Below are 21,849 nucleotides of genomic sequence, written 5' to 3'. Positions count from 1 at the left end.
TTTTAACACCTACAGCTGTCGCAGCATTCCTGTGGTCACATGATCAAAATTAGGACAGCTGGCTAGCATGTATTTATGATGGTTGCAATGTCCCAGAGTCACAGCATTGCTATTTGTGACCTTTCCAGCTGGCGTTCGACAAGCAAAATCCATGAGGAAACCAGGATTCATTTAATTACCATTAACAATTGTGACAAGAGCCCTGTAAAATTGGGCACAACTAATTTAACTGCATCGCTTAATGATGGACGTTCCGGTCTCAATTGCGGTCATAAGTCGAAGACTACCTGTAATTCACATAGAAGTTAATAACTGATACGCTATAACACGTCCCCATAATTCTGGGAAGATCATCAAAAGATCCAGTCCTTATTAGATTCCAGTATCTGAGATAATGTCAGCTCTTCTCATTTACTCTGGCAGTATCTTTTAAAATCAGCATTTTAAATACTTCACCAAAATTTGAAACCTACTTGTTAAATCGGTGGATTGACTCGAGTAGTTGAAGGCGCCGGGCAATGAGATCATCCGTTGTCTCGGGAGTCTTAAAACTGACTAGATTTAAAGCACAAATATTCATGAAATGGAGCAATATTCTTCAGCACTTGACTAGGCAATCCTCCATTAAAATGAACCGTCACCAAAATCTGCTTTGTTGACAAGCAAAAGAAAGGCCTGAGTAAGTTCAGTGTCATGGTGACAGTGCACCTTGTAATGCTGAATGGGTTATGGATAGATCAATACTTCAGGCAGAATGCGATCTGGAACAGGCTATATAATTTTTGGCAGCAAGTACAGGATACGTTTGGCTGCTCACTTTACAAATAATAAAACTTACATTGCATATAGAAAACAAATGAGTTAGTCCTCATTTAGCAACACAACTGGGACCCGTAACTTGATTATTAAGTGAAATGGCTGCTAAGTGAAACCACAACTTGTGCTTAATCATCTCTAGCTTTCTTTTGCTTAACAGATCTGCAGAGGTCATAATGCAAAGACAATTATTTTATCACTGTCGTAACTGCAAATGGTTACTAAAAGTCAAGTCACTAAACAAGGACTACCTGTAGAGGTTTCTCACGGTTATGTATGCCTGCAGTTGTAGGTACAGGCACAGGCTCAAAGATCACTCCTATGGGAAACGGTTTTAAATACAGCATCTCTGTTTACTTGTCTCATGTAGGCCAAAGAATCTTTAATGGCACTGCTAGCTTTGCCATTTACATTTCGTTATGGAAAGGAGGTTTTCTGCAGAAATCACAACAATTAAGGGGCAGTCTGCCTTGAAATAGGACCCCCGGACAAGAACAGCTGTGTAAAGATTGTAACTTGTGAGTTTTCTACCAGGTTCTTCCTGGCTATATAAGAGGAGAGTCAACTGGAATAAATGGACTTTCAATCTGATTTACAGCAAAGAGTTTTTAAAGGAGACGAATTCCTTCATCCACCAACCAGGAGTAGAAAACACCCCTTAGAGATCCATTTGCAGGATGACTGAGGGTGGCCAATTATTCTCATTCTGAGTAACGAAAGTAAGTGAGATGCAATCTGCAATCTATGTTGCAAGTTGGTTGTGAAAAGAAAGGTAAATCTTCGCCCATTTCCATTTCTAGAATCTCAGAGTGGGTGTCGTTTTAAAGCTAGGAATAATTAAGCCACGGGTAACAACCTTGCTTACACAACGGGAAAATAAAAAGGTTTAGCTTTTTCTAGAGCCAAGTTCACCCTTGATCCTGGCATAAACTCCACCAATTAACATCTCTTACCGCACTATTCAACAACTCGGCATTAAGCAAAAAATAAGCTCAAGGCCAAAGATTTAGTATCAGCGAGAGACCCAAACCGCTGCTCTTCATTTCTATTTCGAAGTAATTACAGCCTTTAAGTCCATTTAAACATCATTTGCAAAATCTCCAGCAACAGTCGGGCAAGCACTGACCGCCAGCTATCCTCTCACACACACAGGTCGAAACATACCAGCAAAGAGACAAGATAACTTTTATTTGTTCATCAATCAAAACAATATTCCCGTGTTCTAGCTGCTCTGTAGGACTGTCTTACTCTCAAGTAAGCTTTCACTAGTCTCAATGGAACACTCACTTTTTTTCCTGATCTTCCGCGTCAGGCGAGTTTTGCACAGCGTCTGTCCATCCTCCTCCTCGGATGCTGCAGCCTGAAGAAGCTTGAGGAGGCCTGAATTCTTTAAACAGGGTGGAAGAGGAAGGATAAACTACAGGATTTCCCCTAATTAAAAAGATTACTGAATCCTAACTGATATTTGCATATGTCGCCCAACCATACCGTTTTGAGATTAAATTGAAACCCATTGTCCCATCTTTAAATCTGATGTGCTGTATTAATGCTGAAGAGGAAAAGACTGCGCTGAGTGAACAAAGACCCAAGTTTGCAGGCAGGAAGCCCTGGATTCTGTGCTCGGTATCTCTAAACAGACATCTGGCTTATGGGATGAACTGGTGGTTCCTGATTTGCTGATTGGACCATAATGGATTGACTTTGTGGGACATATTTATCAATTGTGGTTTAAAAAATTCAGCACGAGGGATCGTACAACAAGTAAAGACATGAGCTGAGCATAAAGAGCAAGCCAGTCATCCTAAGCAATCCTGAAACAATGGCCTGATTTGAACTAGGTTACTAGGACATTTTTGTCTTCACAGATACTCCTCACTTAAGGATCACACTTGGGATTGGCGTTTTCATTAAGCAATGAGGTTGTAGAGCATAATGTCTGATGGCCAGCTGCTTAGCAACAACCATTCTGGTAGCTCTGGTTACCATCCTTAAATAAATCACTGCAAGTTGTTAAGCGAGAACTTCTTGTGACTTCGATTTCCTGCTGGTTTCCCCACTGACTTGGCTCATGGGAAGCCAGCAGGAAGGACTGTAAATCGCAATTACATGATTGTGGACACCGATGGCCAGAAATCCACGCCAGTTGCTGAACACCCAGATCACGATTGCATGATCACGAGGGCTCCACAAGAGCAGAACTCATTCAGTGCCACCATACGTTTGAGCAGCATTAAACAGGACCATCTGTATATAGTATCAACCAACTCGTGCCTTTTTGCTATAGGACAGTGATGGCTAACCTTTTTGCCATCACATGCCAGGAGCAGGGGGGGTGGAGCGTGCCCACACCTGTAATTCTATGCATCCTGTGGGACCGGAAGTTGGCAAACAGGCCATTTCCAGCCTCTGGAGGGCCTCCGGGGGGGTGGGGAAGACCATTTTTGCCCTCCCCAGACTCCTAGAAAGGCTCTGGAGGCTGGGGAGAGAGAAATACAGGCCTTCCCCCACCACCACCCGAGGCCCTCCAGAGGCAGGAAACAGCCTGTTTTCCTACTTCTGGTGGGCCCAGAAGGCCCGAAAATCAGCTGGCCAGTGCGCGCATGCACGCAGGAGCTGAGCTTGCATGCCCACCAATACGGCTACATGTGCCACCTGTGGCACATGTACCATAGGTTCGCCATCACGGCTATAGGACATATCAAGGCTGGGAAACATTGTGAGCCCTATGAAGATTTAAGCATTTCTTGGCATAGATAGTGATTCTGAGACTTCACACGCCACTTACAGGTTCAGCATAGTCAAGAGGGGTGCATTGCTTGTTGTTCCTAAGGTGCACCAACGCGCCATTCTGCAGCAGCAACTGAACCACAGCTTCGTAATTTCCTATCACCGCTTTGTGAAGAGGTGTGTTCCCTTGGTTATTGGGAAGGTTAACTGAGGCTCCGTGCTGGAAAAGCAAAAACAGGAAAGAAGGAAAGAAACTTCTTTTACAAGCCAGGCCTGCAAATTTCATAGCCTTCCAATTTCAATTGATTCATTCACGGGCAATACAGTTTAATCTGTGAGGGTCCTGCAAAAAAAGAATTCAAAGAAAATAATATGGTACATAAAACTTCCTTGGTATTCAAGAGTTGTAAGCGTTAAGTTCCCACTCTTCTTAGAATATCTCCTAAAAACGTTTCTAGCAGTTCTTTAAGTCTGAAGAAAAGGCTTTTCCTACGTGTGCTGATTTATTTTTTCAACTGGAAATGCAGAAAATGATCTTTTTCTCTGCAAGGTTACCATGCAATTGACCCCAATCCTTTATTTTCACACGTTTCTTCCCTCGGATTTAAGAGATGATATGCACACTTCTGTGCCTTCTCTTCAACACAGTCTTAAAAGACAAAGCGAGAAAACAACTTGTTTGTTTAAACAGACCCCGTGTTTCTGTAACTTCCAAATGTGAGAAGCAAGCTTCAGTAAAATGAAAATAAATATTTTCAATCTCAATCCTTGCAATCATAAAAAATGAGGAATTGGTTCATGACTACTAAGGCAAAAAGGATAGAAAAACAGTGAAAAAACAATAATAATGATCCTCTCACCTGTAATAAAATGGCTGCTATCTCCTGATAGCCATTCAAGCAAGCATACATTAAAGGGGTGTTTCCATAAATGTCCTTTTTGTTTTGCTTAACACCGCACTCTATCAGATATTTCACTACCTGTTGAAAAAAGGGGACATTATAGGTAGTTGAGTTTCAACACAAAACAACAAAAATTTCCAATTCCACACACACGGGGGGAGGGGAGTATGAAATCTGCTGCTTTAATTATTGATTCTGATTATGTGCCATCAAGTTGGTGTTGACTCCTAGTGGCCAGACAGAGAAGATTTTCTCCATGACAATCTGTGGCCAACCTGGTCTTTTGGCTCCTCCAATGGTGCCCCCATCACTGCAACTGAATCTATCCATCCTTTTTCCTTCCACCCTTCCCTGCAATAGAGACTTTTCCAGAGAGCTAGATCTTTGAACTCTGGTACTGGAGAAAACTCTTGCCCTTGGACTGCAAGGCGATCAAGCCGGTCAGTCCTAGAGGAAATCAACCCTGACTGCTCTTTAGACAGCCAGATCCTGAAGATGGAACTCAAATACTTTGGCCACCTAATGAGAAGGAAGGACTCCCTGGAGAAGAGCCTAATGCTGGGAACGCTTGAGGGCAAAAGAAGAAGGGGATGACAGAGAACGAGGTGGCTGGATGGAGTCACTGAAACAATCGGCATGAGCTTAAACGGACTCCAAAGGATGGTAGAGGACAGGAAGGCCTGGAGGAACGTTGTCCATGGGGTCGCGATGGGTCAGACCTAACTTCACAACTAACAACAAAATGTCCAAAGTAGGTTAATTTGAACATGATCCATTTGTGCTTCAAGTGACACATCTGGATTGAGCTTTACTTATTAACAGCATGAACGCAGAGGGTGCCGCAGGTTGTCTAATCATGATCCAAAGGCCAATGTATTCATTCATGAGCTTCCTAGCTGTCCATCTGGGGGCTCACCTGAAAATGGCCATTCTGGCAGGCGAAGTGGAGAGGTCCTGCTTGGTTCACATCTTTGGCTTCAATGTTTGCTCCATGTTTCAATAAGAGGGCTACCAAGTCCACATGCCCATGTAGAGCGGCAACATGCAGTGACATCAAGTCACTTTGGTTGGTAACGTTCACTCCAAGGCCATTCGAAGGCAGCCTGAAGAACTTCTGTTGGGAGATATAAAAGCACACGGGACATTAGCCCAGCATTTCTGCACGATCTAACCCCACCCCACCCCGCTAAGACCAAGACATAACAATCACCAAAACACCATGTTTTTACTTCAAACTTCCTATGTGTTACTGTGAGTGGGGCCACTGCAAAATGCACCAACGTGAAATTATATTGGTTGACCTGGAACTAAAGGAGGGATTTTCAGACACTGAGAACAATTAATCAAACTCAAAGTAAGAGGCTCTTGATCTGGCAAATTTACAAATTAAAAATGATCATTCTAGATACCATTGGTGTGGGGGGGGGATAAGATGACAAGAAAGACATCAGACTGCTGGGAAAGGAAAATTTTGCCTTACTTGCCTAAGAACAGAACTTCCCTGAAGCAGAGGATGAGACAATGCCCAAACAAGCTGTAGAAGAGACAGCTGAGATGAAGGCTATCAAGCCATCTTCTTTGGAAAACCTTCTACTCCTCTCCTTAGCAGCGAAATGAATTTCCCTCAATTAGCCACCCAATCCTTACCAACAGCCCATTTAGTAGAAAAGCAGCTTTTTTTTCCCAGCAGCTCATGGGAACATCTTTAGAAGACAAGTGCGATTAATCACAGATTTCTTACAAGCCAAGTCACAACATACGTGCCAAACCGATAGGAGCATCCACCAACCTTTTGCACAGGGCTGCATCTAGAACACTGACACAAGGGATGGCATAATTCTGGGGTCCCCATATTGCCGGCTTCCTTGGGATCTTCCAGATCATCATCTCCCCATTCCAAGAGATAACGCACCTAGAATAAATGCCGAGGGTTGGAAAACACGTGAGGATCTTCAGATCTCATTCTCTACTCCAGTGATCCATCTTTATAAACTCTGCACCCTTTTCGTAAGGAGCCTCACAGATTTCTTGCCCTAATTAAAAATTCACCTAACAGAAGAAGCTTAGACTAAAACATTTGGCCTTTGGAAATCTACTTTTCTGCCTGAAAGGATTTTTGCCCACCTGGGCGTACAGAAGCATTTTGAAATCTTATCACTCTGGAGGTTTGCCATTCTTCAGCCTGGGGGGTAAAGATGTCATTTCCAGCAAGAACAGCACAGCTGTCTGGTATTTCCCCAGAAACGGGCAAATTAAATAAGACATGCCAGGAGACATAATGTGGCCCCTCATGACATTTCATTTCCTACCAGGCGAGCGATAGAACGGTTAAATGTTCTTGCTGCCAAGATGAATTTGCTAAGGAGATGTGATCTAAATTAGAAAAGACAGCCCCCTCTTAATCTAGACTTTGATGTTCTCCTCTGCTCAATCCTTTTAGCCGGGATTGCTGGAGATTAAAAACCAGAAGGCTTTGCACCAGAAAAGGCCAATGTCTTTCCTCGGCTCTTGCTGCTATTTTATTGATCTTTTCAATATGCTTCGTGTTTGAATGCCAGAATGCTAATTTTTATCTAGAAGAAATACACTTTGTTCGCAAAAAACTCAGCTCCCCCAGTCAGAAATGAGGGAAGCATGGTTAAGCATTGTACAAAGGAAAAGCTTTTTTTTTTTTTTAAACAAACACTGCTGTTTAAAAACCCAGCCTGAGCTCCATCTAGATCTAGAGGAAACATTCTATTGGACCAGATGTTTTTAGTGTCCTTCACCTCTGGCCAGGAATTGACCTTCTTCTTGGCACTTTAAGTGATATAACCTATTTGCATGCCTCCTTTTTCAGGTCCAGTCAACATCTCCTAAAGCAGAGTCTTGTTGTCTACATCACATCACAGTTTGCTAGAAACCTACATCATACATGGTTACGGAGAAACCATAATGGTTGTGTTCATATAATTGTGAAGCCAAGCCAAGCCAATCATGTGTAGACCAAAGAAAAGCAAATGTGTGAGAACTGTAAGTCTAAATCAGGAGTGTTCAACCCTGGCAGCTTTAAGACTTGAAGACTTCAACTCCCAGAATTCCACAGTCAACACTGGCTGGGGAATTCTGGGAGTTGAAGTCCACAAGTCTTAAAGTTGCCACAATTGGACACCCCCGCTCTAAATATTCACCTTTTAGCTCCTATCTCCCAGATAACCGACTCTGATGTAGGAAACTCTTCATTTCTCACAACAAAACCTAGAAGTAGAGACAAACCTTTTCTGTGTAATTGCTTTATATGACAACTTGGTTGGCTTTTAGATTAACGAGAGAGTTAAATCTTCCAAGACCCAATAAGTACATTCTCCTACCATATTAAACTGGGGCTATCTAGGATTAGATTTCGATTGACTTAACACAGTGCACAAATTCAGCGATTAACAGTTTCACAAATCAAGCAGAATCGTGCGTACCCAGCCAGCGTCCGCCATTTTGCAAAGAAAATATATTATGGGGGCTGGGGAAAAGATGGAAGCTATCCGGAGAAGCTCTGAATATGGGACAGAGTGGTGGCATCATCCTGGCTTCACCTTAAATTACAGAACATCTTAAGACAGTTCTTTATCTTCTTAGCCCTTATCTTTTGAGATACAAGAATTCCTGGCAGGGCAGCAAACGCTCTTACTCATTGCTAATCCACCCTTTATACAATCCTTGGATTCAAGCCATATTTAGGGTCTCAATTTTCAATCCTGGCAGAGGGAAAGATCATCTATGATGCCCGACCATGGTTTATTGCATAAGCAGTAACACAATAAAGGAGAATATTTGTAGCTCGGGTTGAAGTGAAGGGTCCTTGGTGCTTTGTTGTTTTCTTACAGATGTTTCATTAGCCAAACTAGGTAACAGCATCAGTGCTAGTTGCATAACTAGCCAAGGTGGCGCAGTGGTTAGAGTGCAGTACTGCAGCTACTTCAGCTGACTGCTAGTTCAGCAGATCAGCATATCAAATCTCACCAGGCTCAAGGCTGACTCAGCCTTCCATCCTTCCGAGGTGGGTAAAATGAGGACCCAGATTGTTGGGGGCAATATGCTATACTGTCGATTGTTGTAAACCGCCCAGAGTCCTCGGAGAGTGGGCGGCATAGAAATATGATTAATAAAATAAAATAAATAAATAAATAACACAATCCATGGAAAACAAAGTTATGCCCCAGATTTAATATAATAGGAGGATGTACCTGCTGGGTCTTGAAGATTAAGTGTTTTGTCCACCACCAGCCAAGTTGTCATGTAAAACAATTTCATGTAAAAGCTTATGTATGAATTACTTAGATAACAAACCGATATATGGTTGTATTCTGTGGACATTAGGTTTCAATTGGGCTACAAAATTTTTTCAAAAAATTTTTTTAAAAAAAATTCTACATATATAAAAACTACAAATGGTATAATTTGCCTTGTTGGCGAGTGTCACAACTGTAAAGGCTTCCAGAGAGTAAAATTGCTATGGCAATTTTTCTATCATCCCTGGAGACAGTAAATAATGCAAATTATAGGATGGGGAGCACCAAGTTAATATTGCTCTGTAGAAAAGAAGATTTTTGAAAAGCAAAACTTTGCTTTTTATCTCGTATATCTATAAAACCTGCAGCTCTGTTACTACCGTTAGACCTTCCGTGTCTTCTTGTTCAGAACTGATACTGCTATTATAGAACAATGAAGCCTGTTTTTATTCAAAATCTACTTTTTTGGTGAAAAATAATGCTCCCAGGTAGGACTATCCAAATTCAATGCAAGAATACTACATCAACCAGGAATCATCATCGTTTAATGACCCCATAATCCCTTGCGTGGTGGAGTCTGGGCAACTGAATGGAGCTAGCAGAGTGTTTTAATGGTCGGATGCCCTTCCTGTCGCCAATGCGGAGTTTTGTTCAGTAGATGTATTTTAATTGTGCCCAGAGAAATATCTGCCTCTACCTAGGATCGAACTCACAGCCTCCTGATTGTGAGGCGAGAGCTCCACCTCTAGGCCACCGCACCACTCTTACTACATCAACCAGGAATGGCATTTTAAAAACGGCCCAGATGAAACTACATAAATAGACTCCACACAATGCACACATGTAGGTGGAACTGCAATAGTTTAAGCTATCATATGGAAGAGTCCTACTCAAGACTCAGAAGTGGACATGTCTTCTTGCAAAGTCCACCATATTGACCTCCTTCCCCATGGAAAAGGGATGAAGCAACTCACACCCACCGAACAATTGGGTACCTTCATTTGGATGCTTTTGTAATTCTTGCTTATTGTTATGGTGGCTGAAAACTTCAGGATCACCCCCTAACATTTTGCTGTTCCCATTACCAGAATGGTGGGCAACTAAGTGAACAGGATGATGTTTTCCAGCCTGCCCCGCATTGAGTGTACAATTCTAGATATTCTCATTATGCAATTGACAATCTATTTCCACTTGGATTTTCTTTAAGAACTGCTGCCTTATAGTGGGAAACTCTACTTAGCACCATCATCAATGCTTGCGCCCACTAGCATCTACAGTCTTGCCAAGCATGGATCCAGTGAACTGCTCTTACCATCTCCAAATCTCCATCAGCAACTGCTCTTAACAGTTTGTCCACCTACAGAATAAAATAAACAACACCAGAAAAAAAAAAAGAAAGCATGTTTATCTGAACTGGCATCTATTATGGAATTGATATACAATATTGCAAAGATGGATTTTGCCCAGAAACTGCAGCACATACAGAACTGGCTATGAACATGTTAAATGGTTGCTGAAGCTGAAGGTTTGATTTGACATAAAAGGACCCTAAAATTTAGATACCAGGATAGAAAGCCGGTTTGGTATAATGATTAAGACACCACGCTAAAAAGTAGGATAACGTGAGTTCAAGCCACACTTTAGCCATGAAAGCCGGCTGGGTGAGCTTGGGCAGGTCGCTATCTCTCAGCTTAAACCTCCTCACAGAGTTATTGTTGTGAAGAAAATAGAAGGAGGAAGGTGTACTGGATATATTCACGGCTTTGAGTTATTTGTAAAAATAATAAAGGCAAGATACAAATGAATGAATGAATAAATGAGTGAATGAATGAATGAACGAACAAATAAATATCTTACAGATGTCCTTCACTGTTACAAATCTAGTTGATTGCTAAGTGCAAGAATCATGCATTAACTATCTTGTAAACAGGCTTCTTAGTAGCAGCCCCTTCATTCTGAAATGTGTGAGATGCTTAACAATTTTGAGCTTTTAAGCTCCGGTTAAAGATCATCCTCCTCCCCCTTCCCAGTAGACATCTGTGCTATCATCTCTTTCATCTTCTATATTTCATCATCTGCATTCATCAATCTGAAGTTGGCAGCGCATGAGGGGGCATCTATGCATCCTCGGCCTCCCGAATCTGCCAATCAAACGGACGAAGCCTGATGCTATTTAAGAAGGAGCAAGAAATGGGAGCTATATTAGAACTTGGACTGCCCTGCCAAATGCTCACCAGATCATCAGCTTACCTCTTTATAATTAGATTGGGTTTCTTCTGGTGTTGTCACTGGTATTATGAAAGATAAACTGGAGGTGGATGATATTTGGCTGATGGTGTCTTCACAACACGAAGAAGATCGGACGGGTGACTAGGGGATCCCGTAAAGAAATCAAAAGGAAAAAGTTGTCTGCATCCCTCATTTATTTAAGATTTTTGAAAAGCAAAACTTTGCTTTTTATCTCATATATCTATAAAACCTGCAGCTCTGTTACTACCATTAGACCTTCTGTGTCTTCTTGTTCAGAGCTGATACTGCTATTATAGAACAATGAAGCCTGTTTTTATTCGAAAATCTACTTTTCTGGTGAAAAATAATGCTCCCAGGTAGGACTATCAAAATTCAGTGCAAGAATACTACATCAACCAGAAATCATCATCATCATTTAATGACCCCATAATCCCTTGCGTGGTGAAGTCTGGCCAACTGAATGGAGCTAGCAGAGTGTTTTAATGGCCGGAGGCCTTTCCTGTCACCAATGCGGAGTTTTCTTCAGTAGATGTATTTTAATTGTGCCCAGAGAGAGAAATATCTGCCTCTACCTAGGATCGAACTCACAGCCTCCTGATTGTAAGGCGAGAACTCCACCTCTAGGCCACCGCACCACTCTTACTACATCAACCAGGAATGGCATTTTAAAAACGGCCCAGATGAAACTACATAAATAGACTCCATACATACACAATGCACACATGTAAGTGGAACTGCAACAGTTTTAAGTTGTCATATGGAATAGTCGTCATTTATTTAACAGCTGATCAGGAGGATGCCTCTAAGCCAGGAGTGTCAAACTCAAGGTTTGGGGACTGGATCCAGCCTGCGGGGCCGCCCTGGAAACAGCAAAGGACTGGCCTGCCGTGCCTCTGCCAACGAAAACGGAGCTCGCGAGAGCCGGTGTGCTCCCCGCCCTCCATCCCAAGATCTGTTTTTGCTGGCAGAGAGGTGCAGGAGGCCATCTCAGCCAAAAAACGGAGCTCACAAGCCCGTTTTTGCTGGCAGAGCGCTTGGGCCACCACAGGACCCTCCTGACACAAGTGACGTCATGCTGGCCACGCCCACCCTGGCCCCCTGAGGTCAAACACAACTTTGATACGGCCCTCAAGGAAATCGAGTTTGATACCCCTGCTCTAAGCTAAGAGTTGGGACCAATCCTTTGAATTACCTGAGAAGCATGTTGTCCTTTTTCAAAAGTGAGGTAGTTCAGTTCCATTAAGGAAACAATCTGCAGAGAGATTAAAACCCAATGAGCCAGAAGTGCAGATCTCAAGAAATTAACCACCTGGATATCCTATAGGCCTGTATTTCTCAACCTTGGAAGCTTGAAGATGGGTGGACTTCAACTCCCAGAAGCCCCCAGCCAGCACTGCTGGCTGGGGGACTCTGGGAGTTGAAGTCCACCCATCTTCAAGCTACCAAGGTTGAGAAACACTGCTATAGGCTACCAGTAAATAAAGGAACGGAATTCATAGATGGTGCTAAATTATAATAAAGCCTGTTTTCTTATGGCGAACATATTGAGTGTACTCAACCATTGTGGCTTGTAAACCATTTTTTTTTTTTTACCTCAGGTGTTTTCTATAAACACAGCCAACTGTGGGTGTTTCAAGAAACTCCAGTGAAAGAAAAATGGCCTAACTATAATATCCAAAAAAAAATTAAAAGAAGCTAGTCAAGTGCCTTTTAGGGTCACACAGGTAGCTTCACAGCAAAAATTTAGGCAGAGTGAAAAAATAATAATAATTAAGCCAAGCAGAGTAGTAATAAACTTGGAACTGGTTAGGATTTTAAGATGTCACAAGTCTGCTTGTTTTTATTAATTTGTATTGAAGGTGCTAACAAAACAAGCAGGAAAACTTTGGGAACTTCTACTATGCATAAAAGCAAATATAAGAGCACACGCATGGAGATTCTATATTTCTCTTGCAGCTCTTCTGTCTGTATGAGTAAGTATAAAACACAACTGTGACCTTTCGCCAACATTTATCAATCAGAAGCTACTTTTAAATGGCTGTGCAAAGCTGTCTCTTTTTTTAAAATAAGTTCTCCTTAAAAATCAAAACAGAATATGTTTAAAGAAAGAACAGATTCTTTGTGGGGTTGCCACAAAGAAGAGGGAGTCAAGCTATTCTCCAAAGCACTTGAAGGCAGGACAAGAAGCAATGGGTGGAAACTAATCAAGGAGAGAAGCAATTTAGAACTAAGAAGAAATTTCCTGACAGTTAGAGTAATTAATCAGTGGAACAACTTGCCTGCAGAAGTTGTAAATGCTCCAACACTGGAAGTTTTTAAGATGTTGGATCACCATTTGTCTGAAGTGGTGTAGGGTTTCCTGCCTAAGCAGGGGGTTGGACTAGAAGACCTCCAAGGTCCCTTCCAACTCTGTTATTCTAATGTGGAGGGCACCACAAAAGCTGTGGGCCATGGCCCGAGAGTTGGTGCCCCCTGCTTTACAGCACTCTCTGGGCAGTTTACAGGGTCAGCATATTGCCCTCACCATCTGGGTCCTCATTTTACCAACTTCGGAAGGCTAGAAGGCTAGACGAACCTTGAGCCAATCAGGATCGAACTCCAGACTGTAGGCAGAGGCAGCCTGCAATACTGCATTCTGACCACTGCGCCACCCTGGCTCTTTAATTATTGTTGTAGTATTGCCAAGGCCTCTGCCCTCTCTGTAACTAATCAGTGAGAATATGCAGGATATTTTAGCTTCAAAGTTACAGGAAAAGCATCCTAAGGACACTCTAGTTCCGTGATGGCGAATCTATAGCACGTGTGCCACAGGTGGCATGCGAGCTCAGCTCCGACATGCATGTGCACGCCAGCCAGCTGATTTTCGGGCCTTCTGGGCCCACCAGAAGTAGGGAAACAGGCTGTTTCCTGCCTCTGGAAGGCCTCCAGGGAGGTTGGGAAGGCTGTTTTTGCCCTCCCCAGGCTCCTAGACAGCCTTTGGAGCCTGGGGAGGGCAAAAAAAACAGGCCTACCAAGCCCACCATGCCATCGCGTGCCAAAAGTGGGGGTAGCACGGGGGGGGCGTGCATACATGCGCGGGGGACGGGGCGCATAGAATTATAGGTGTGGGCACGCACACACGCAACCCACCCCCCGCGCTCCCCCCACTTTTGGCACACGATGGCAAAAAAGTTAAGCTATCACTGCTCTAGTTGGTTAACAAGTACCGTTGAATTCAATGCGCATTGCACAGGTGTCTCTTTCATCCGGTTGAGAATGCCTGGGTTGGCTCCATTCTGCAGGAGGACTTCGATGATCCCTTGGTAGCCCCAGCGAGCAGCTATGTGAAGAGGAGTGTCTCCTTTTTCATTACCAATATCTAACTTGCAAGAATGGACATCGTAGTAAACCAGAGCCTTCACGCACTACAAAGTTAAAACAGAAGATATAAGAACTTTGCATGAAGGCCATGGCTTATACACAGCCTGAAGGAAGCTGCTCCTTCCAGAGATTCACCCTGCTACGCCATGAATGCTTGAACACCAAAATCTCCTCTCAGACAACACACACACAACAGGGTTAAGCACACCACGCACACAATTCACTAATTTTTCCATATAACATAAGAGCAAGGAGACCGACTGTTCCAAGCATTGCCCTCAAGATTTTGACTTTCAAAGAACCACAACAGCAACAGGCCCACTATCAGGAGACACCCATGTCTTCATCCAGACTATTTTTGGATTTTTCCCCCCCATGGAATGTTTTAATTGCCTGCAATTTTGGGTTAGCATGCATTGGATTTAATGTGTTTCAGAGAAACCTTGCAAGGCTAGTAGTAATGTCTTGAGCACACCGAACGCCTGATAGGAAAGGAAACTAAAACACTTGGAATTTGCTTGCCCCTCAAAAGAGATGGAAAATAAAGTTATGGTCCAAATGACATTTCACTAGCTTCAGCGGGCGTTTCCAATCTTGGCAACTTTAAGACTTGCGGATTTCAACTCCCAGAATTCCTCAGGTAGGAATTCTGGGGGTTGAAGTCCACAAGCCTTAAAGTTGCCAAGATTAAAAAGATAAAGGTAAAGGTTCCCCTCGCACATATGTGCTTGTCGTTCCCAACTCTAGGGGGCGGTGCTCATCTCCGTTTCAAAGCTGAAGAGCCAGCGCTGTCCGAAGACGTCTCCGTGATCATGTGGCCGGCATGACTCAATGCCAACGGCGCATGGAACGCTGTTACTTTCCCACCAAAGGTGGTCCCTATTTTTCTACTTGCATTTTTTACCTGCTTTCGAATTGCTAGGTTGGCAGAAGCTGGGACGCGTAATGGGAGCTCACCCAGTTACGCGGCACTAGAGATTCGAACCGCTGAACTGCCGACCTTTTGATCGACAAGCTCAGCGTCTTAGCCACTGAGCCACAGTGTCCCACCTTGCCAAGATTGGAGACCCCTCTAAACTACAGAACTGAAGGACATCTAGGAGAACTGCTGTTTTAAACTATCTACTTACGTCCTCATGCCCATAAGTGCAGGCTAAATGGAGTGCAGTGTTGCCATTATTATCCTGAGCTTCCGTGCTTGATTTATAATGTAGCAAGAGGAGCTGAAAATAAAAGGAAAAAGCCAATGTTATCCAGAGAAGAAATCATAACAGGCTGGTATATCTACTGGGCGCTTTATCATTTCTGAAACCAAATGAAATCACGAATGCCCATCTTCCCTTTCAGCTACCTTTTTGGACCGAGCTGCAAACTGGCATGAAAACATCTCACTTTGCACTATTGAAAAACCAATGCAGAGTTACCACCGAGCTACCCAGACCTTTCTACCAATAGGTAAACACTGCTTGCCACTTCAAAGAACAGCTACAGAAAATAAAAATTCCTTAAGATAAGTTAATCAGTGGAACGACTTATCTCCAGAAGTTGTCAGTTCTCCATCACTGGAGGCTTTCAAGAAGAGACTGGACAACCACTTGTCCAGCCTAGAAGTCTTCCAAGGTCCCTTCCATTCTGCTAAATTAATATATAATTTCTGGCAAAATGAGACTTTACTGCTATGCTTCAAAAAGTTGCCTTAAATAATGTTTAGTACCAACCCAAGAGATTTCAAGCTACTCTGTAATTTTACATCCAACTGTTTCAGTAATGGGGGTTTCACGCATGGCCCTTGCCTTTTACACCATCCTTCAATTTTTCACACCTCCATCCACACTCACTTCCAAAGAATCTTACACTCTACTTTTGTCAACTAGAATAATATCACATGCTGAAGAAGCTCACCAAGAGCTACCGCCTCCTGCAAAATTCACAAGGACTTTTATGGATGATGATAACCATGAAGACTTGAAGTCAACATTCCCAGGGTCCTCTCAGTGAAGGCCCAATGACATTGCTGCCAGTAAAACTGATTCTAAAAGCTGGCATTTTGCTCTGATATATAGCAGCTTGCTCTTTCTTTTATTTATTTTTTATTATAAAAGTTTTCCATTTTTATTTCTCATAAAACATATATAAATGTACAATCTCTTTAACCATTCTTATCACACATAGTATCTTTTGGTTTCCATATTGATTCATTCATTCTTCATCCTAAAACTTTTAAAATACATTCGGAGTTGCTCTTCTACCATTCCATATCTCCCTTCTTCCACAACCACCATTCCTCTCCTTCTCTCCTCTTACCCTTCCCTCCCTTCTTCTATTCTTTTCAACTTTCTTCTTTCCTCCTCTCCTCTCCTTCCCCTCCTCTCCTTCCCCTTCCTTTCCCCAGCTCCTCCCCTCTTCCTCTCTTTCTAACCCTCTCTCCTACTCTTATTTCCTCCTCCCTTTCTTCCTCATCTTTTCCCTTTCTTCTCTCTCTCTCTCTTTTCCTCCCTTCTCCTCTCCTTCCTACCTGTCCCTCTATTCCTCTCTCCCTTCCCTCTCCGTTGTTGTGTCCATTTTCAATTCAATATTTTGTCAAGATAATATTCGAGCAACCCCAATCTTATATTTACCCACATTTTCCTTTCAATTTCTTTTCTATTTTGCTGGTTCTTTTATTAAAAGAACTTTTTTTTAACTTAACAGCATCAAGAAACCTGACGGTGGACAGCAGCAGAGGTGCCTGGAACCATTTGGTAATGAATGACTTTGGAAACATCTGAAGCACTTTTCATGAATATAAATTTGATAAAACTGAATGGTTTTCTCCAGTCCATCTTCCCCCAGCCCCCCCACCCCCCCAACTCCTGAATCCCAAAAATGGTGGAAGATGCAGCTTCATCAATCAAAATGTTTTATTCATGTTTGGCTATTTATGGAGACGTTATTATAATGCCTGCAAAAGACACCGGGAAGCGGGCAGAGAAGAACTGAAGGCTAAATGCATCCGTTCTTTGGGCTGCAGTCCAGCATCAGTATAAATTTTTTTTAAAAAAAAAATCCATATGCAAAGCCAACATTTCCATTAGGTAGAGTGGGGCCACCAACTCTAGGAGGAAAGGCAAGAGCAAGGAATAGAAGCAGGGGTGAAATCCAGCAGGTCCTGACAGGTTCTGGAGAACCAGTAGTGGAAATTTTGAGTAGTTTGGGAAACCAACAAATACCAACTCTGGCTGGCCCCAGAGAGGGGTGGGAATGGAGATTTTGCAATATCCTTCCCCCAGGAGTGGGATGGGAATGGAGATTTTGCAATATCCTTCCCCCAGGAGTGGGGTGGGGATGGGGATTTTGCAATATCCTTCCCCCAGGAGTGGGGTGGGGATGGGGATTTTGCAGTATCCTTCCCCTGGAGTGGGGTGGGAATGGAGATTTTGCAATGCCCTTCCCTTGGAGTGGGGAAGGAATGGGGATTTTGCAGTATCCTTCCCCTGGAGTGGGGTGGGAATGGAGATTTTGCAGTATCCTTCTCCTGGCACGCCCACCAAGCCACGCCCACCAAGCCATGCCATGCCCACAGAACCGGTAGTAAAAAAATTTGGATTTCACCACTGAATAAAAGCCAAAGGTTAGCAAAGAATCCTCAGCTAATAGGAATGTTAGCTAAGGGCCCTGGGAGGGATAATCCATCTAGCTAAATTCACTTCACAACCATGTTACTCACTTAGTAACTGCAGCGCTTCCCTTAACAACTGTGGCAAGGAAAGTCGTAAAATAGGGGGCAAAACTCACTTAACAACGGTCTTCCTAAGCCACGGAAATTTCAGGCACAATTGTGGGTCTTAAGTCAAGGACTTACTCCCTGTATTCTTAAAAAGCCATCATGCCACTATTAAAGTAACCAAGCCCCAGATTTTGCTTTTGGGGGACTCAATGCTGGAAAAAAAAAACTGGATGTTCTTTGTTGTCTTGTCTATCATTAAAACCAAATGACACATAGCGCAACGTGAGTCACAAACTGCTTGTAGCTTACTGTAACGTTCTGATATCCTTTTTGACAGGCGAGATGAAGAGGTGTTGACCCGTGGTAATCCGTGGCAGTGACAACAGCGCCTTTGGAGACTAGCAAGTCAATTAACAGGGCTTGCCCTGGAGGGGGGGGGGGAAAGGAAAGAAATTTGCTCATTACCACCAACATGGTACCATGTGGCTGTGTGTTTGTCTTTTTTTTTACAAGCATGTTGCATTTCAGAGTCAGTTCTGTTCTGACCTAGGCCTCCCAAGATCATGAAGCAGACTCCTCGTCCCGACAAAACCTCTTCTATTTAAGTTAAAGAGAATTCCTCTCCAGCAAAGTCCCGGCAAACAGTCTTTCATGAGATTTCACAACTACAGACCTTTATCAGGCTTGGAGAGTTGCCAGGCCGATATCTTCCAAACGCCAGCAATTACTTGGCAAGAAGTCAGGAACAGATCTTCACCCTCATGAATTGAACTAATTGTCTCCTGCAAACTCCCCTCCCCTTTCGCTCCTCTTTATTCCCTATGGGAGGGGCCATTCACTGTCCACCTGTGCCTTTACTCCTGAGTCGGCCCTTGTGTGTGTCGGTATATTAACTGTGGTTATTCACTCTCAGCCGCTTTCATGTGCATACTCTGCTCAATAACCCATAACATCGGTTATGAGTCAAGAATATCCTTAACAATTTTAAAACCTGTTCCCTGCCAAGTCAAAAACTAAGATAACCTACTATCTATTTCCTTCTGGGGAAACCAAAATAATCAGAGTCTGCAGTTCAGAGAAAAGCTTGCAAACTGTCACCTTGAAAATTGCTTTGTATCACTGGGCAATCTGTGGCCTTTGTAATGTTGCTTCATTGCATCTCCCAGCATTCCCCATCATCCCAGCTGCCTAGCCACTTGCCACCACAATATCTCATAATTCAAGGCTTTTTCAATATCCTCCTTAATTTTCCTAGCTCTTAATGTAAACTGCTTAATCTTTTTTTTAAACGCAAATAATCCTTAAGTCTTTTTTTCCCCCTGGTCAGATACATTGGTCCGATGTAGGTTTTTAAAATGCAAATTCTCCTTTTCCCGAACACACTTTTTATATGCTGCTCCTGTTGTTTACACAGAACATATTAATTTTTAAATAACATTCAAAAGGGTTTTTTTAAAATATTTATCGGAGACAGTATGCATATTTTTATTGGAGAAAGTGAAATACAGATGGACTTGGTACTGGCTCCCAAACCAGCTGGTAGTGTTATATCCCAATTCATTTCCACCAAAAATATTCCTTAATGAAGTAAAAAATTTTTGTAATCCTACTTTTTTCCTTCTCTTTCTTTATTTTGCAAATGTAGATAATTGCCCATTTCAATGAAATAACTCTGGGCGGCTAACCAAACATAAAGCAAAACCAAACATGTTAACAGTATTAAAAATAAACAACAAAAAAAACCAAGTAATAATGTTCCAAACAATGTAAAGAAAAACACAGAGATTGGGCTCTCTGGCCTCTTTGCCCTAAAGGGTTTGAAACAGGGGTGGGATTCTACCGGTTCGGACCGGTTCAGACAAACCGGTAGCTCCGACGATTAGCTGGGAGCAAACCGGTTCACTCCGACAATCAGGTTGGCCCGCCCACTTGCCCCTGCGCTTTACTTATCTTTATCTTCTCAGCTGATTGGCGCAGGAGAGCAGATTGCTGCACCTTAGCTGTGTTACTCCCAAGTGGTAACACAGAAGGCTAGTATTTGTAAAGCTGTGCACGCATGCACAGTGCGTGTTAGGTACGCGATCACCGAACCGGTTGTTAAACCCACCACTGGTTTGAAACCTTCAGAACATCCAACTGAGCTGAAGGATTTCTGATTGTATTGGAAAAGGCTATGCTACAACATTTGAAAAATTGGGGGTGGGGGGATTGCGGCGCTCACCGTAAATAGCAGCTACATGAAGTGGAGTAAATCCCTGATCATCTCTAGAAAATGGTGTAACAATCGAAGGATCATTAAGCTTCCTTAAAGCAATAATAAAAGACACGGTCAAACTCAAGCAGAATACAAGTGTTTTAATGTCCTCACAGCTTTTTCTGCCCAAAAGAAGTACCATACTATGGACCCTATTGGGACACAGTGGTTGCAAGGCCACCCGTTATAATTCTGCTGTCCTCTGAACTTGCTCTTCTGTCAGCTTCAATCCTTTCCTCCTAAAAATAATGGCATCACCCATCGGCATTGACAAATTCACCGTCTGTCAATTGCAAAGGGCAGCTTTTACTTGGAACAGCTTACATCCTGTGACCGATACCTCTCACACTACACATCTGTCTATCCCAGGTCCTTGGGAAGGATTCGATAGGTGGATAGAAATGCCAGATCCAGTCTGAACATCTGGCTGACTCTGCAACAAACAATAATACTGGCCTGTCTTACTAAGGTTTGGGAAGATGACTGAATGAATGCCTGAATAATCCTTATGCACATGCAGACCATAATCTGGCATTAAATCTGAATTAAGCCACTGAAAGCAGAATCAAATGTCTTAACTTTCGTTCTGAATCACTGGGGATAAACCCTTGGGAGAGAAAGAAAAAAAAAACCTCTTACCCAGAAACTAGCTTCTCACATTTGTCACAAAAGCAGAGCGGATGGCACATGTTTTGCAAAGCATCCTTATCGCTGTCTCCTTGGCTCAGTAACTGTTCTACTTCTTCTTGGTTGCCCGAAGCAACATGCTGCAAAGAAGAATGAGAGAGACACATCTGGGCAGGTTCAAAACCCAAAACTCAAACAGAGAAGACACCACAAGAGGAGAAAGTCCTTGGAGGACCATAAGGAGGACTCAAGGTCAGTTCTCACATCACAGCAATTGGTAGAAGAGCCGGCCAGTGTGTTTCCATCACAAGTCCCTGGTTTATTGCCTACCAATAATTCAAGTTCTAGACTGCATATCTACTGTGACATCTCTGTAACTGTTAAAACTGTAAAAACGAATGGGTGTCTACTCAAATCCTGACAAGAACAACATGATCAGCATGCTGGCTGAGGAATTCTGGGATTTGAAATCCACAAGTCATAAAGTTGCCAAGGTTGGAGACCCCTGGAATAGAAGGCCTCCAGGGTTCCTTCCAAGTCTGTTATTCTGTTATTTCTGATAAAAAGCATCTTCACGTTATTAACATGACTTACTACCCCAGAACGGGTTCACCAAACCCTTTCTTAAGATAAATATAACTTTATTTGAAAATGTGGATTGAAGTGTGGATTCACCTCTCCATTTACAAGCATTCCCAAAGAAGTGGGTGTTTTTTTTTCAAATATCTGAAATATTAAATATCTAAAATGTCTAAAAAAAAGTTGTACATACAACTTCAAGAATAATAAAAGGTTCACAATCAAACTGATTCAGCAGCTTCTCTGTGCTAGCAAAGCCATAATCAGCTCCAAACAAACTCTCAGCGCATTAAAGTTTAAATATTTTAATTAAAAATAAGGAACTTTTAAGAATGTGCCCACGGAGATATCACTCCTAGGAAA

At 42.7% G+C, this 21,849-nt stretch overlaps 1 protein-coding gene across 2 annotated transcripts in view; it reads right to left on the bottom strand.

Annotated features, from left to right (window-relative positions):
- The window catches only part of ANKRD27 (ankyrin repeat domain 27), a 60,073-nt gene that overhangs the window by 2,546 nt on the left and 35,678 nt on the right, over positions 1-21,849 (bottom strand). For both annotated transcript variants that reach the window (XM_070952784.1, XM_070952783.1), the window contains exons 14-27: positions 20,920-21,047; positions 20,248-20,330; positions 18,336-18,451; positions 15,451-15,543; positions 14,167-14,364; positions 12,153-12,212; positions 10,961-11,080; positions 10,023-10,067; positions 6,235-6,357; positions 5,362-5,559; positions 4,404-4,523; positions 3,602-3,763; positions 2,104-2,203; positions 474-555 (exon numbers count right to left, since the gene is read on the bottom strand). In XM_070952784.1, the coding sequence (XP_070808885.1) occupies positions 474-555; positions 2,104-2,203; positions 3,602-3,763; positions 4,404-4,523; positions 5,362-5,559; positions 6,235-6,357; positions 10,023-10,067; positions 10,961-11,080; positions 12,153-12,212; positions 14,167-14,364; positions 15,451-15,543; positions 18,336-18,451; positions 20,248-20,330; positions 20,920-21,047 (1,628 nt within the window). The remainder of the gene's footprint in view (positions 1-473; positions 556-2,103; positions 2,204-3,601; positions 3,764-4,403; positions 4,524-5,361; positions 5,560-6,234; positions 6,358-10,022; positions 10,068-10,960; positions 11,081-12,152; positions 12,213-14,166; positions 14,365-15,450; positions 15,544-18,335; positions 18,452-20,247; positions 20,331-20,919; positions 21,048-21,849) is intronic.

Source organism: Pituophis catenifer, unplaced genomic scaffold, assembly GCF_029215685.1.
Source record: "Pituophis catenifer annectens isolate HBS135680 unplaced genomic scaffold, rPitCat1.0.hap2 SCAF_13, whole genome shotgun sequence".
In the NCBI taxonomy this organism is placed as follows: domain Eukaryota; kingdom Metazoa; phylum Chordata; class Lepidosauria; order Squamata; family Colubridae; genus Pituophis; species Pituophis catenifer.
The sequence above is the reverse complement of the archived record's forward strand: the minus strand, read 5'-3'. Positions and strand labels throughout refer to the sequence as shown.